The sequence below is a fragment of the Globicephala melas genome, chromosome 15 (genome assembly GCF_963455315.2).
Source record: "Globicephala melas chromosome 15, mGloMel1.2, whole genome shotgun sequence".
Taxonomy (NCBI): domain Eukaryota; kingdom Metazoa; phylum Chordata; class Mammalia; order Artiodactyla; family Delphinidae; genus Globicephala; species Globicephala melas.
Window position 1 is genome coordinate 58,794,146 of NC_083328.1, and position 13,142 is coordinate 58,807,287.

At 44.8% G+C, this 13,142-nt stretch overlaps 1 protein-coding gene across 2 annotated transcripts in view; it reads right to left on the reverse strand.

The window, feature by feature from the left end:
* Positions 1–12,702, reverse strand: part of PSMF1 (proteasome inhibitor subunit 1) — a 52,305-nt gene extending 39,603 nt beyond the window's left edge. The window contains exons 1-3 of one of the 2 annotated variants that reach the window (XM_030831004.3): positions 12,402–12,702; positions 6,004–6,156; positions 4,407–4,489 (exon numbers count right to left, since the gene is read on the reverse strand). In XM_030831004.3, the coding sequence (XP_030686864.1) occupies positions 4,407–4,489; positions 6,004–6,156; positions 12,402–12,530 (365 nt within the window). In that variant the 5' untranslated portion in view covers positions 12,531–12,702. Of the gene's footprint in view, positions 1–4,406; positions 4,490–6,003; positions 6,157–12,363 lie in introns of both variants that reach the window. The other variant, XM_060284507.1, reaches the window with a different exon arrangement.
* Between the last annotated feature and the right edge of the window lie 440 nt (positions 12,703–13,142).

Sequence of the window (13,142 nt, forward strand, 5' to 3'; positions counted from 1 at the left end):
GGCTGGGGAGAGCACTCTCGGCCAAGGGGAGAGCGCTGAAGAGGGAGGAGGCACACAGCACCACAGCTGAGACACCGGAACTAAGTGGGAAGTGGCAAACGATGAGGTTAGAGGGGCTGGGCCCTAGGCTTTAGGCCTCATCAAGGATTTTGTTCTTCATCCCTGGAGAAATGAACACTCACTGAAGGGTTTGGGGTTTCTTTTTTAGATTTAATTTGTAAGAAATTTACCAACTCTGTAACCAGTTTAAGTGTACGGTTCAGTAGTATTAAGTATATTCACGTTGTTGTGCTATCACCACCACCACCTATCTTCAAAACACTTCCTCTTACAAAACTGAAACTCTGTACCCATTCAACAATAATTCCCTGTTCTCCCCTCTTCCAGTCCCTGGCAACCACTATTTCACTTTCTGTCTCTATGAGTCTGACTATTCTAGGTACTTCATATACATATTACCACATAGAATTTGTCTTGTGATTGGCTTATTTTGTTTAGCACAATGTTCTCAAGGTTTATCCATGCTGAAGCATTTGTTAGCATTTCCTTCCTTTTTAAAGCTGAGTAATATTCCATTGTCTGTATATACCACATTTTGTTTATCCGTTCATCTGTCCTAGGTATTCATGGGCACTTACACTGCTTCCACCTTTTGGCTACTATGAAAAACGCTTCTATGAACGTGGGTGCACAATTATCTCTTTGAGACCCTGCTTTCAGTTCTATTGGGTTTATGTCTAGAAGCGGAATTGCTGGATCATATGGTAATTAATTTTCTGAGAAACCACCACACCATTTTTCATAGTTGCTGTACCATTTTACATTTTCACCAACAGTGTACAAGGGTTCCAATTTCTCCACATCCTTACTAATTGTTATTTTGTTTTTTTGATAGTAGCCTTCCTAACATGTGTGAGGTGGTATCACTGAGGGATTTCAAGCAAGACTTTTGTTTTGTTTCGTTTTGTTTTTTTGCGGTACGCGGGCCTCTCACTGTTGTGGCCTCTCCCGTTGCGGAGCACAGGCTCCGGACGCGCAGGCTCAGTGGCCATGGCTCACAGGCCCAGCCGCTCCGCAGCATGTGGGATCCTCCCGGACCGGGGCACAAACCCGCGTCCCCTGCATCGGCAGGCAGACTCTCAACCACTGCGCCACCAGGGAAGCCCCCAAGCAAGACTTTTAATCATAACCTGATCTGTGTTTTAAAAACGCTGGTCCAACTGCTGTGTGGGAAACTGACTGGAGGGTGATGACCAGGAGTGGAAGTTGGGATCTCCTCACACAGAGGATGCATGAAAGAAGGATGGAGACAAAGAGGGGTGGCCAGAATGATGCGGGCAGGTTGTCCGAAGTCTGAGAGAAGTGGAGCGGGTTAAAGATGGTTATCGCTGATTAGATGCAATTAAATCCAACAGGGTTTCCAGGCAGTTCTCACGACTGAATTTATAGTGATGCCAGGCTTCCTCCAAAACCCTGAAGAGGTCAATGAGGATGGGGATAAAGTCCCCAAAATGGAATAAAGTGGAAACAAATGGGCCCAACTAGCTATCAAACAGATAATTTCATTACACTGATGGACCAACAAGCATTAAATCTAAATACATTTTGAACACAATACTCTGACAATATATATGCTCAGTGGGACACAGTCAAAGGACAAAAAGAACTGGAAAGAAATTGTATTTGTGACTTTACTTAGTAGATCTGTTCTTGGTCGGCACTGATGTAGCAGTTCAAAAACTATCTGTGTGTATTTTAGAATCAAACAAATGAGTTAAGTATTTTGAGGCTGTTGGGCATCAGGGTTCTCAACACAGAAGGGAGTTACAAGTACAGAATAAGAGAATACAAATTCTGCAGTGTTAGATTAAAAATAAAAGTATCAGTTTGAAATGTTAAGGAAAAAAAAAAAAAACTCCAGGAAAGTTTCCTAGCTCTGTTCTCTGAAAAAGCCTGAAAGCAATGACATCCTTCATATTAATGAGCACACTCAGGGCCCAGATTTTGGAAACTATTACCCACCAACAGAAATCATGTTTCCTTAAGAAAATCCCTGGTTTCAAGGCAGGGGCAAGTAAAGTACAAGGTGAGGGCAGAACACCTTATTGTGCCAGGAAGTGTGAAAACGCTCTGACATGGTGACATGTCAAAAAGACAGGTGAGGTAGCTTGAGGGAATTCCTACTGGTCAACTCTGGAACAAGCTGAGCATTCAAAGAATGACAGAAATGGAATGTAACTTTGAATAAAAATAACCCAGGAGTCTATTTTGATATTTTAAAAATTAAAAATAGGGACTTCCCCAGTGGCGCAGTGGTTAAGAATACACCTGCCAATGCAAGTGACGTGGGTTCGAGCTTGGTCCGGGAAGATCCCACATGCCGCGGAGCAGCTAAGCCCGTGCGCCACAACTACAGAAGCCCGCGTGCCTAGAGCCTGTGCTCTGCAACAAGAGAAGCCACCACAATGAGAAGCCTGCACACCGCAACGAAGAGTAGCCCCTGCTCGCCTCAACTAGAGAAAGCTCACGTGCAGCAATGAAGACCCAACGCAGCCAAAAATCAATTTAAAAATTTAAAAAATTAAAAATAAGGGGGACAGAGAATAGAAAGCTTTTAATTAAAAAATCTAACTAATAAATGTAGAAAGAATTATAAACATAGAAAATTACTGTTTTATAATCATCACAGTAATAGCTGATTCATGCAAGAATCATCAACAGATGCTAAAACCACTGGGTAAAAGACTGTTGGGAGGCAGAAAATTCAGTCTGCTAATATAATACCACAGATCACTTATTAAACACAAAGGAAAACAGATGCCTTTACTGGAGAGAAAGGTGGCAGACACTGTCATAACCAAATGATCAAACTGAACAAAATCAACAATAAGACAGATGTCACGTGCCTGATGTAAAACACTTAGGAGAACACAGCTTCCCTTACATAGTGTTCTTGTTGAAAATGTTCAACCTGAATCAAATGATGAGGAAACAATCTGAATGTTCTACACAACAACTGACCTCAAGTCTTCAAAAATACCAATGCTAAGAACAACAAAAGTCTAGGAAACTGTTCTAGATGAAAGGTAATTGAAAAGACGTGAAAATAAATGCAATGTGTGGTATTTGGTTGGATAAGAAAAAAAATACCTCAAACCTAAAACCAAAAGCCTAGCTAAAAAGGACACTGCTGGGATGACTACAGAAATCTGAACATGGACTGTGTATTAAATGACATTAATGCATCAATCCTACATTTCCTAATTGTGGTAACAGGAGGATGTCTGTGTAAGAACACGGAGATACATGATGAAATATTTAGGGGTTAAGGTTTATAAAGTCTGGAAATAATTCTCAGATGGTTCAAGAACAAAAAAGCATACAGAAAAACTAAGCAAAAGTGGCAAAATGTTAAAAATTGGTGAACCTAGGTGATGGGTATATGGGTGTTCATTGTAATATTTTTGCCAACCCTCTTTTCTGTGGGGTTGCAAATTTCAAAATAAAAAGTCAAGACAAGTCAGACTCGAAGAAAATACTTGCAAAACACATATATGATTAATGACTGTTACCCAAAATATACAAAGAACTCCTGAAACTCAACCATAAGAAAACTCGATTAAAAAATGGGCCAAACACCTGGACACCTCACCAAAGAAGATACATAGATGGCAAATAAGCATATGAAAAGATGCTCAACATCATATGTCATCAGGGAACTGCAAATTAAAACAAAAATGAGATACCACTACACACCTATTAGAATGGCCAAAATCTGAAACACTGACAAGGATGTGGAGCAACAGGGAATTCTCATTCACTGCCGGTGGGAAGGCAAAATGGTACAGCCACTTTGGAAGACAGTTTGGCAGTTTCTTACGAAAGTAAACACATTCCAACACCACCAAGAATGGAATCTGGGTGATAATGTGTGCCAGCGTAGGTTCATCAACTATAACAAATGCACTATTCTGGGCAGGACTGTGAGAGTGCGGGGCAGGGGGGAGGTTCAAGGAAACTCTCTGCACTTACCACTCAATTTTGCTGTGAACCTAAAACTGCTGTAAAAAATGAAGTCTATTTTAAAAATTGGGGGATGGAGTGTACCAGATTAGGTACACTTTTTCCTCCTAGGAACTCACTCCGACTGACTCCACTGGCTAGGCCCCATCTCTACCCTGTAGACTTGTGGACTCTTGACTGCATCATTTTATTTCAAGTGGCATTTCCCACGTGAATCTTCTCTTCAAATAAACAGAAAAGAGAAATGAGAAGTGACTGTGCCCAAGAGAGAAAGATCCTTCTGTTAACCCTCCTCCATTCTCTGACACCTCAAGTCCATTCCTTATATCTGACCACTGGTTCTCTCTTCTTTTTCCCAGGGAAAGGCCAACCCTTAGAAATACCTGTGGAAGTCAACCAGGTGATCTGAATCGATATAATCATTCAAGTTCAGGGTCAAGTCTGACACTTGCTGTGAGCCATGTTCCTAGAAAAATGAAAACAGAAAATGAGAGACTGGGGTATTTCTGGTCTAATGAGTAAGCGGCGGGGCGGTGGGGGGAGAGGAACAATTTAATACTCAACCTAAAGAAATACAAAGAGACATATATAAGGACTGTTCGTAATAGATGAAGTGCATGTCTCATGCTTGGGGACTTCTCTGATCTAGGAATAATGCCTTTCTGAGGCAGAGCCCAGAAAAACCTACTTCCCAGGCTCTTTTGCAGCTTGGACACAGGCATTTAACTGAGGTGCCAAATGGATGCACAACTTCAACTTGGAGGTGAGCACCATGGATAAACAGGCTGAGTAAGGGGCAGACGTCTTGCTATCAAGAGTAGCAGCAGAGGCAGCAGGGGTCACAACATCAGTGGCTCCTGAGAAGGGGCACCTGGGTTGGCAGTCAGCCAGTACCTAATGCCCTGGGGTGGTGGCAGCAGCAGTGGTTTCCATGGCATGGTTTGGAGCAATGCCCTGGAAGCCCAGCCTTGAAACTGTTTCTCCAGCCCTCCCAACAATTCAGTGAGTTATCCCAGTTCTTTTAATAAACCTGACTGTTTAAACAAACCTGAGGGGATTCTGTCGTTTATAACTAAGAACGCTGTGTGATACAAAATCTAAACGTTCATCAAAAGGGAGACGGATAAACAAATTATGGTATTATGGAATACTACATAGTGGCTAAAATGAATAAGATATAGCTATATGCATTCCCATGTAAAGACCTCCAAAACATACTGAGGGGAAAAAAAGCAAAGTGCAGCACAATACAGACTGCATGATACTTTTGTACAAATACAGACAACCAGGCCAAACTTAAAAAAAGGGTCACTGCCCTCAGGGTGCTTATAGTCTATATTACATAGACTACAGAATATTCTGCTATAGTGGTAGAATACAAATATTACACCAAAGCATAAATAAGCACACTAATTACAAACTGTGTTAAGTATCAGGCAGGAAAATAAAATGATGAAGCAGAGGCATAATTTAGATTTTTCTGGCAGATGAGAGTAAGTAGTCAGGACTGAACTTCTTGAGTAAGTGAAAAACAAGAGGGAGTCAGTCAGGCTAAAGGAAGGGTGGAGGGTGTGTATCTGTGTGAGGCGGCAATGGTACAGAGGAAGAGCTTTCCAGCATAGGAAACATGAAGTATACAGGCTCCAAGGCGGCAGAAAGCTAAGCTTATCTAAAGAACTAAAAGTAGCCCCCGAGGCTACAATAAGCTTTTTTCTCCCAAGCTGTCCCTGAATGGATTTACCTTAATTTACTTAACTATTCCTCTGTGAAGGAAAGTCCCTCCTCTTACAGTAATAGGCAGGGAACATCTCTGAACACAAAGCATTTCTACATTTAGGGTCCTGGCCTCAGAATAAAGTTCTGGAAGTAGGATCACTGAGTAAAGTCTTCACGAACATTGAGGGTTCTTAAATGGGTTTCAAAAAGGCGATCCCAAGATCTACTCCCATCAGCAGAGCCCTCTGTGTCCTAGGGACTCACCAGCACATTGATGATCATGCTGTTCTCCACAGTGACAGCCTTCACAAGGAGCTTTCTGGACCCATCCTTTGACTCATACCGGAGGACATACAGGTCTTTATTGTTGTTCCATTCCGCTGGCAGCAGTTCTGATTTCTTATCATTGGGACCTGGCTGAGAAGACACCAGAGATGAGAGGTGAAAGATCATGACCTCAGATCTAAAAAGGACCTTACAGATAATCTAATCCCACTCCCTCACTTCACTGATGAAGACACGGAGGTCAGGAGAAGTAAAATGTCCAAGGTCCTACAGCAAGTCAGAGGTCTGGGGTCTCTGGACTCCTGCTCTAGTGATCCTCCCTCATATCTGACTGCCTTTGTGACAGAGCACTGGAACCTGTCAAGAATCTGTAGTCTTGGTTTAACAATCTCTTCTCTATCCCCCTGTCAAGAATAAGGCCAGTCACCTAAAGGGATACTGTGAAATTCTAAGACAGTGTTTCTCGAAGTTTGGAATTCAGGCCATCTGCAAAGGGATCACAAAAGTGTTGAGTAAAACTACAGATTCTAATGTACACCTCACCAGACTACTGTAGTGCCTTAATAAAAATTATGAACAACTTTCATACAAAATATAGCACACGTACAAGATAAAAAAAGAATTATAAAATGGACACCTATGTACGTACCTACAGCCAGCTTAAGAAACAGAACGTGGCCAAACCTGTTCAAGCCTTGAGTAGCCTATTCCCAATGAATCTCCCTCCTCCTTCCTCATGGGTAATCACTAAGCTGTTTTAAAAATTTCTTTACTTTTCCTTATAGTTGTGTTACTATACACAAACCCTAAAAATATACTGTTTCAAATGTTTTTGAATTTTATATAAACAGCATCACTTTTGTCTGCCGTTTTCAATCAATATTGTTTTGAGATTCATCCATGTCAATGCACTTAACTATAGCTGACTCACTGTACAGTTTTTGCTATATAGTTCACAGCCATATAGCCCATCATTGCATGAATATGCTGCAAGTTACAAACTCACTTGTTGATGGATATCTGGAGTGCTTCCAGTTTATTTGTTTTGCTATTATAAAAATGCTGCTATGAACATTCTTGTACACATCTTCTAGTACACATATGGATGAACTCCTACAGAGTATCTCTAGGGGAAGAACTTTTAATTTATAAGATAAAGTCAAATTGTTTTCAAAAGAAGTACGGATTTACACTCCCATGAGCAATGTATGTATGAGAATTCTTGTTCCACGAGGTCAGCAACATTGCTATTGTCCAATTTAAAAATTTTTGCCAACCTAATGGGAGTAAAAATGCATCACTGTGAGTTGTGATGGCCTCATCTCTTTAAAAAAAAAATCCTAGGACTTTCTTTTTACATACTAACGTTTGAGAAATAGTTCTGAAACTACCTTGATAGTAAAAACTAATACAGTGTTTCCAGGTGGGGAAAGATTTCTTAAATGAGTCCACAAAAAAAAAAGTGCTGTCTTTGACACTGCTCGAAATTTAAAGCTCCAGATAAACAACAGATACTACAGACAAAGTTAACAGGCAGTCACGGGCTAGGATGAGCTATGTCCTAGCCTAGCTGGCACAACACAAATTAATAACTAGTACAAAAAGGGAATGCCTGGAAAACGAACAATAAAAATCGGGAACCCATTTGAAAAAGGTATGAACAAGCAAAAGATAAGAGCAGCTAACAGTGTATAAAGGATCATTCAACTTTACTAGCACTCAGACACACATACGCTAAAATATGAGATACCAGGATCCACCCATCAGACTGCTGTTATCTATTTTTCTATTTTTTTGCCAGCGTTTGTGTGGGTGTGGGGAGAATGGTAACCTCCAGGCACTGCTGGTGGCCGTTCACACTCTTACAACCCTTTTGGAGAGCAATCTGGTAATATTCAGTGCAATTAGGTAAGCTGACACCCCGTGACCCAAAACCTTCACGCCTGGAAGAAATTCTGTGCACAGAGGCACAGGGAATATGACAAGGGATCTTCATCACAACCCTGTTGGAGGAACCAAATGGGAGTTAAAATGCAAAATATGTTCACAGTGGAATACTGTATAGCAGTTAGAAGGAACAAACTAGATCTAACTGCAGTATTATAGATAAAAGTAAACAATGTGACAAAGAAAAATTTTTTAAAAATGAGATTTATAGCCAGGTACCATTTATGTAAAAAATTTTAAAACACACAAAAAATCTATATATTGTTTTCATAGAAGCATAGTTCTACAGCTAAACACGCAGCAAGTGGACTGGGAAGATCTGTATTCGTGAGACTACAGCGGGAGGGAGTGCGACCAAAGATGAAAAACAACAACAAAAGACAAAGATCCAGCAACACAGACCTCACACCTCACCAAGGACAACAGAAGGCCAAGAACAGAGATCGTGGGCCGCTTTGGTCACCTCTGGGGCTCAGGAATCAAACTGGGAAAGTGGTCCCAAATAAAATTCAAGACATTGCAACTGGCATGGTTTCAAACCTGGCTAAATGACAAGGAAACTCAGGCCTGAAGCAGAGAAATGAGAGTGACAGAAAACAAAAGTGAAACTAATCAGCCCACTCTGCTAAAAGAAAGAGAAACTATCCCCTCACCCTCAACTGGGTAAATTTCCTATAACCATGTTTAGTGTCCTGGATTTAAGGTTTACTTTGGAAGCCAAGAATTTGATGACATGCCTTGTCTTTGTTCTATCAAAGGCCTTTGAATTTATATTTATACCCTCCATTACAGCATTCAACCCACCAGAATTTCTTCTTGGAGTATAAATAATTCAGCCTGCTCACTCTCCCATAACCTCAGGCTTCCAGAGCAAGAGAGAATCCTAGGGCCTAGTGAGACTGATACCTCTCACTGCAGTGGAACCAATGTTCCCCAGCTCAAGGGCTGCCCTGATATGGGAAAACAGGTGGGATTGAAAGAGACTGGCCTTGGTGATATCAAGCCAAACATGGCATTCAACTGCCCTCTAGAGCGGGACATCAAATATCAGACCTCCCAAAGAGCTACGATTGGAAAGCAGCCAAAGTACATGGTTGTGCTGTTTAACTCGTTTGGATGAAAAAAAATCTAAGGGGGGCTGAAAACTGCCTAAGGTCATGGTAAGTCAAGTGCAGAGCTCAGTTTGGCATTCAGAGCTCCTGACTGCCCACCCTATGGCTGGAGATCTTCCCAGCCAAGTCCCCCAGATGGGCCCCCCAAAAGTAAAGATAGTTGTCCCCTTAGGCAAAATCCTGGGGCTGGAAGCATTCTTTAATGGCCATGAGTTCATTCCAGTGTCCCTGGGCTAACATGCACCCAAAGAAGATCATTTGGGGCATCTTCTCTCTTTTGTCATAATCTTTAGATTCCTACAACAGAAAACAATATTCTCAAAATTAAGTCTACGGCCATCTCTATTCCCTTGCTACTTAAACCACCTGACACAGCTGTAAAGCTCTTATGAGGAGTGGTGCTGACTTCAAGAAAGAAATCGAAATTCAAATATTGAATTTTTTATTGAAGCTGTATTGCTCTTCTAATCAAGTTTTATGTACACAATTCCCCTGTACCAGAGGACACAAAACCAAAGAGAAAAGCAGACAATTTAGCTTTCTATTTAACTGTCAACATATTAAATGATCAAGTACACAATTTCAGGACCTTCCTCTCTCTCTTATCACCCCCAGAAGGGTGGGAAGCAGGAGGTGGCTGGAGAGGCAACATAAACATCCTCTGAACTTGGCAAATACTACTGGTCTCAGCTGAGACTGCTGGCCCCACACTGGAAAACTAAAACCTCTCTTAAATAAACTAATAGGAAAGATGCGCCTCCAAAAGGTTTCTACTCTGAGTGAAAGTAAACTCAGCAGAAGTGAGAGGAGGACAAGTGCAACCTGAAGTCCAGTGGCACTTAAGGGGCAGAGAGAAGCAAAAACACACCATGCTCTAGTGTGCAGAACAAATGCCCATCCCCCACCATGGGGGAACATGCTTGATTCAGCACTGGGGTGGACAGATGGACAGTGGGCAATGCCTTCTAAACCACCATCCGCACTCCCCCGGGCCTCCCCTAGGATGTCTGGAGCCAGAATCTTTTTCTGGCTTGCATGAACTCGACATGTGGCATCATAAACAGAGTGGAATTAGATGGACCTTTGGGATTCAGTTAAGGATCTCTTATTCATTTTTTTAGACCAGTATTGAAATGAGATTGTGTTCTTTCTGAAAATTTGGAAGACTGGAGTACATGGCAAGGGGATGGTGCCAGTTAGGAGGAGGCAATGACCTACATGAACTGATGTCCCTAAGCTGTCAAAGTGACTCAGACAGAGTTGCTGACAGGATTTGTGAGGGCACGAGTGGTGGGAGCAGATCTGCAGTGCTGAAGGGGAAGAAGAGAAGGGAGTCACACAGGCTCTCTGTAACAAGTTCCTGTTCCTGGGGGGAGAGATTCTAACAGTGTGTCAGGGCAGCAGTAGCTAGCTGAGAGTAAAATACAGAGAGTGAGGTATATGAGGAGGGGAGAAAGCAGGGCAAACCTGTTAGATCTGAAGGACAGGGCAAGGGGCAGGGAGGGGTGGGGGGGCAGCGCTGAGAGTCGAAAGGGGAGCCCGAAGGTCAGGAACAAGTCTTACCCCTCTCCAATTCCACTGTCCCCTGCACCATCCTACACATCAGCTTTCTGGGAGAATGTCCCAGGAAAAGGTGAAATGAAATGCCTGGGGCAAGTGAAAGAGCTGATAAAGATTAGAAAGCTGGAATGAGGCAAGCGAGGAGACATAAGGTTGCTTTTGGGGTGATTACATACTGAAAGTGGAAACCTGACACTCAGGATTCTGGGCCCTGCCTCTACCTGATCCCAAGGTCTGAAGTGCTGAAAGGCAAGGTAAGTGGAAGGAAGTAAAAGGTGAACAGAAAGGCCAGGAACAAAGGCATCTGGGAGGGAGAATGGTTCCTGCTTCCAGGGTGTGTGGGTGGGTGAGTGTGTGTGTCTGTGTGTCAGGCTGGTCCGTCTTTTCCCGTAAGCCTGGAGGTGGTGGTGGAGAAGTTTACTGTGTGTATCTGGGGTCCCACTGAGACACTTGAGGTTGGAGGGGGGGAAAAAAAGCCAGAAATCCATGACAGTTCTTGTGTTTCTTATTCCTGTTGGTGAGGGTAAAGCATGAGGGGGTGTGATAGTCTTGGTCACGAGTTTTAAGGGACAGAGAAATGGAGCAGTGGGGGTGGGGGGGCGAACCTGGCTCTAGGAGCCCAGGATGTGTAAACTCTGTCTGAGGAGGGATCCCTAAAGCTCTGTGTCAGAAGAGGAAAGATTAAGACGCTGGATGTATATCTGAGAAACTAAAAAAGGATTAGGGTATCTGAGAACTAAAGCAGTTAGAAATGAGAGTGAGGTTAAAATCTCACTGTAAGACGAAAGGAGTGAAGCGCCCTGCTCCCCAGAGCTGGTCTCGGTTCTGAGAGTGAGAAGAGAGTGACAGCGAGGGGCAGACAGTGAGTCCTGAGCGTGTGTATGGGAGGATATTTCCTCGGATGGAGCAGAAGGGACATGAAGGGGCAGTAAGGGGCCCAGGCCCCGTTCTCACAGGAAGCTGGTGTGTACAATGACGTACAGGGGGACAGTCACAGGGAAGCGGCAGGGAAGATGGGAGCATGCTGCGGCAAAGAATCAGTGAGGTCGGCCGGGCCCGCCAGTCCTGGGGCTCTGTGGGGATGACCACAGGGCCCCCTGCTCTAAGAGGCAGAGCCTGAGGATGGGACAGCTGTTGGGGAGGAAACTTACTTGGCCCTACACCCAGGGTGCATGTCTGTACGTGTGTGGGAGGTGGCTGTTCCCCCGGAGCCTGAGTGAAGACCGTAACGGTGAGTGGGCTGCACCAGGCCCTTCAGTAAAGCGTGAAGGGCTGTCTGAGCTCTAAGGGCCCTTGACTGGAGCTGAGTCGGCCCAACCTCCCCCCATACCTGTGCCTGGATCCAGATGTCTGGTGGGCGCTCGACTACAGTATGAGGAGGGTAGTACTGGGTCCAGCCCCACCCCACCCAAGCAGCGTGGGAAGGAGCTTGGCGGCGTTCGGGTAGGTGAGGAGTACTCAGGAGAGGAACGCCTGTCTCGCTGCCAGACCCGCACAATCCCGGCCTCGGAGGCTGCCAGCCTGTGCTGCAGCGAGTTTCGTCCTTGCGTTTTCAAATCGTGTTGTGCCAGCTAGGCTAGGACAAAGAGCGCCTCCCCGACCCGTAGACTACAGGTACCCACGGTGTCATGACTCCTAGGACCCAGACCTGGGAGGAGGGAAGGTCAGGCACTTTGGACCGAGCCTCCGGTCCTCTGGGTTTGGGCAGAAGACACCTTACCCCCTCCACACTGGCCCCGGGGCGGCTCCGTGGCGTACCTGGTCGCCGGCACCCAAGCCGTAGTAGCCATGCGTGACCACCTCCCAGTGCAGGAAGCAGACGAGCGCGTCCTGCGCGCAGGTGATGGCCGGCGCCGCCGACGCGAACAGTACCTCCAAGCCCGCCATGAGAGCCCCCAGCTTCTGCGGGCGGAGGAAGAAAGGGAGAAAGTGCGGTGAGCCGATTCGGCCCTCACAGTTCTGCTGACTCCACTCCGCTACTCCGCAGGTTCTCGTCGAGTCTCCACCTGCGCGGCCAAAATGGAGACGCTCTGCGTTGGGGTGTGGCCGCCGGAAGTAGCTTCCCGCTCCGGCGCTGCTGCGCCAGCGCGCCCGGCTGGAAACAGAAGGGAGACGCTAAAGGGTTCCAACAGGCAGCGCGCGGGCGGGACAGGACCCTTGGGGACAAGGTCCCTCAAAGCTGGAATCTCCGTCTTCCCCGCAGCGGGCAGATCCGCTACACGTAGGTTGTGGCATCGTTTGAAGAGAGGTTACCTTGTTCTGAGCCACAGACCTCCCATCTGCACAATGGGGTGGACGTATGCTGGTGGGAGAAGAGGTCATGAAATAGGGCTATAATATATTCAGAATAATAATTGACACATGCGGTGCTTGCTCCATGGAACATTATTCTAAATGCTTTACTTGTATTCATTTATTTAATCCTCACCACCCAACCCCATAAAGTTGGTATTTGATAGCTCCATTTTACTGATGGGTAAACAGGCACACAGAGGGGTA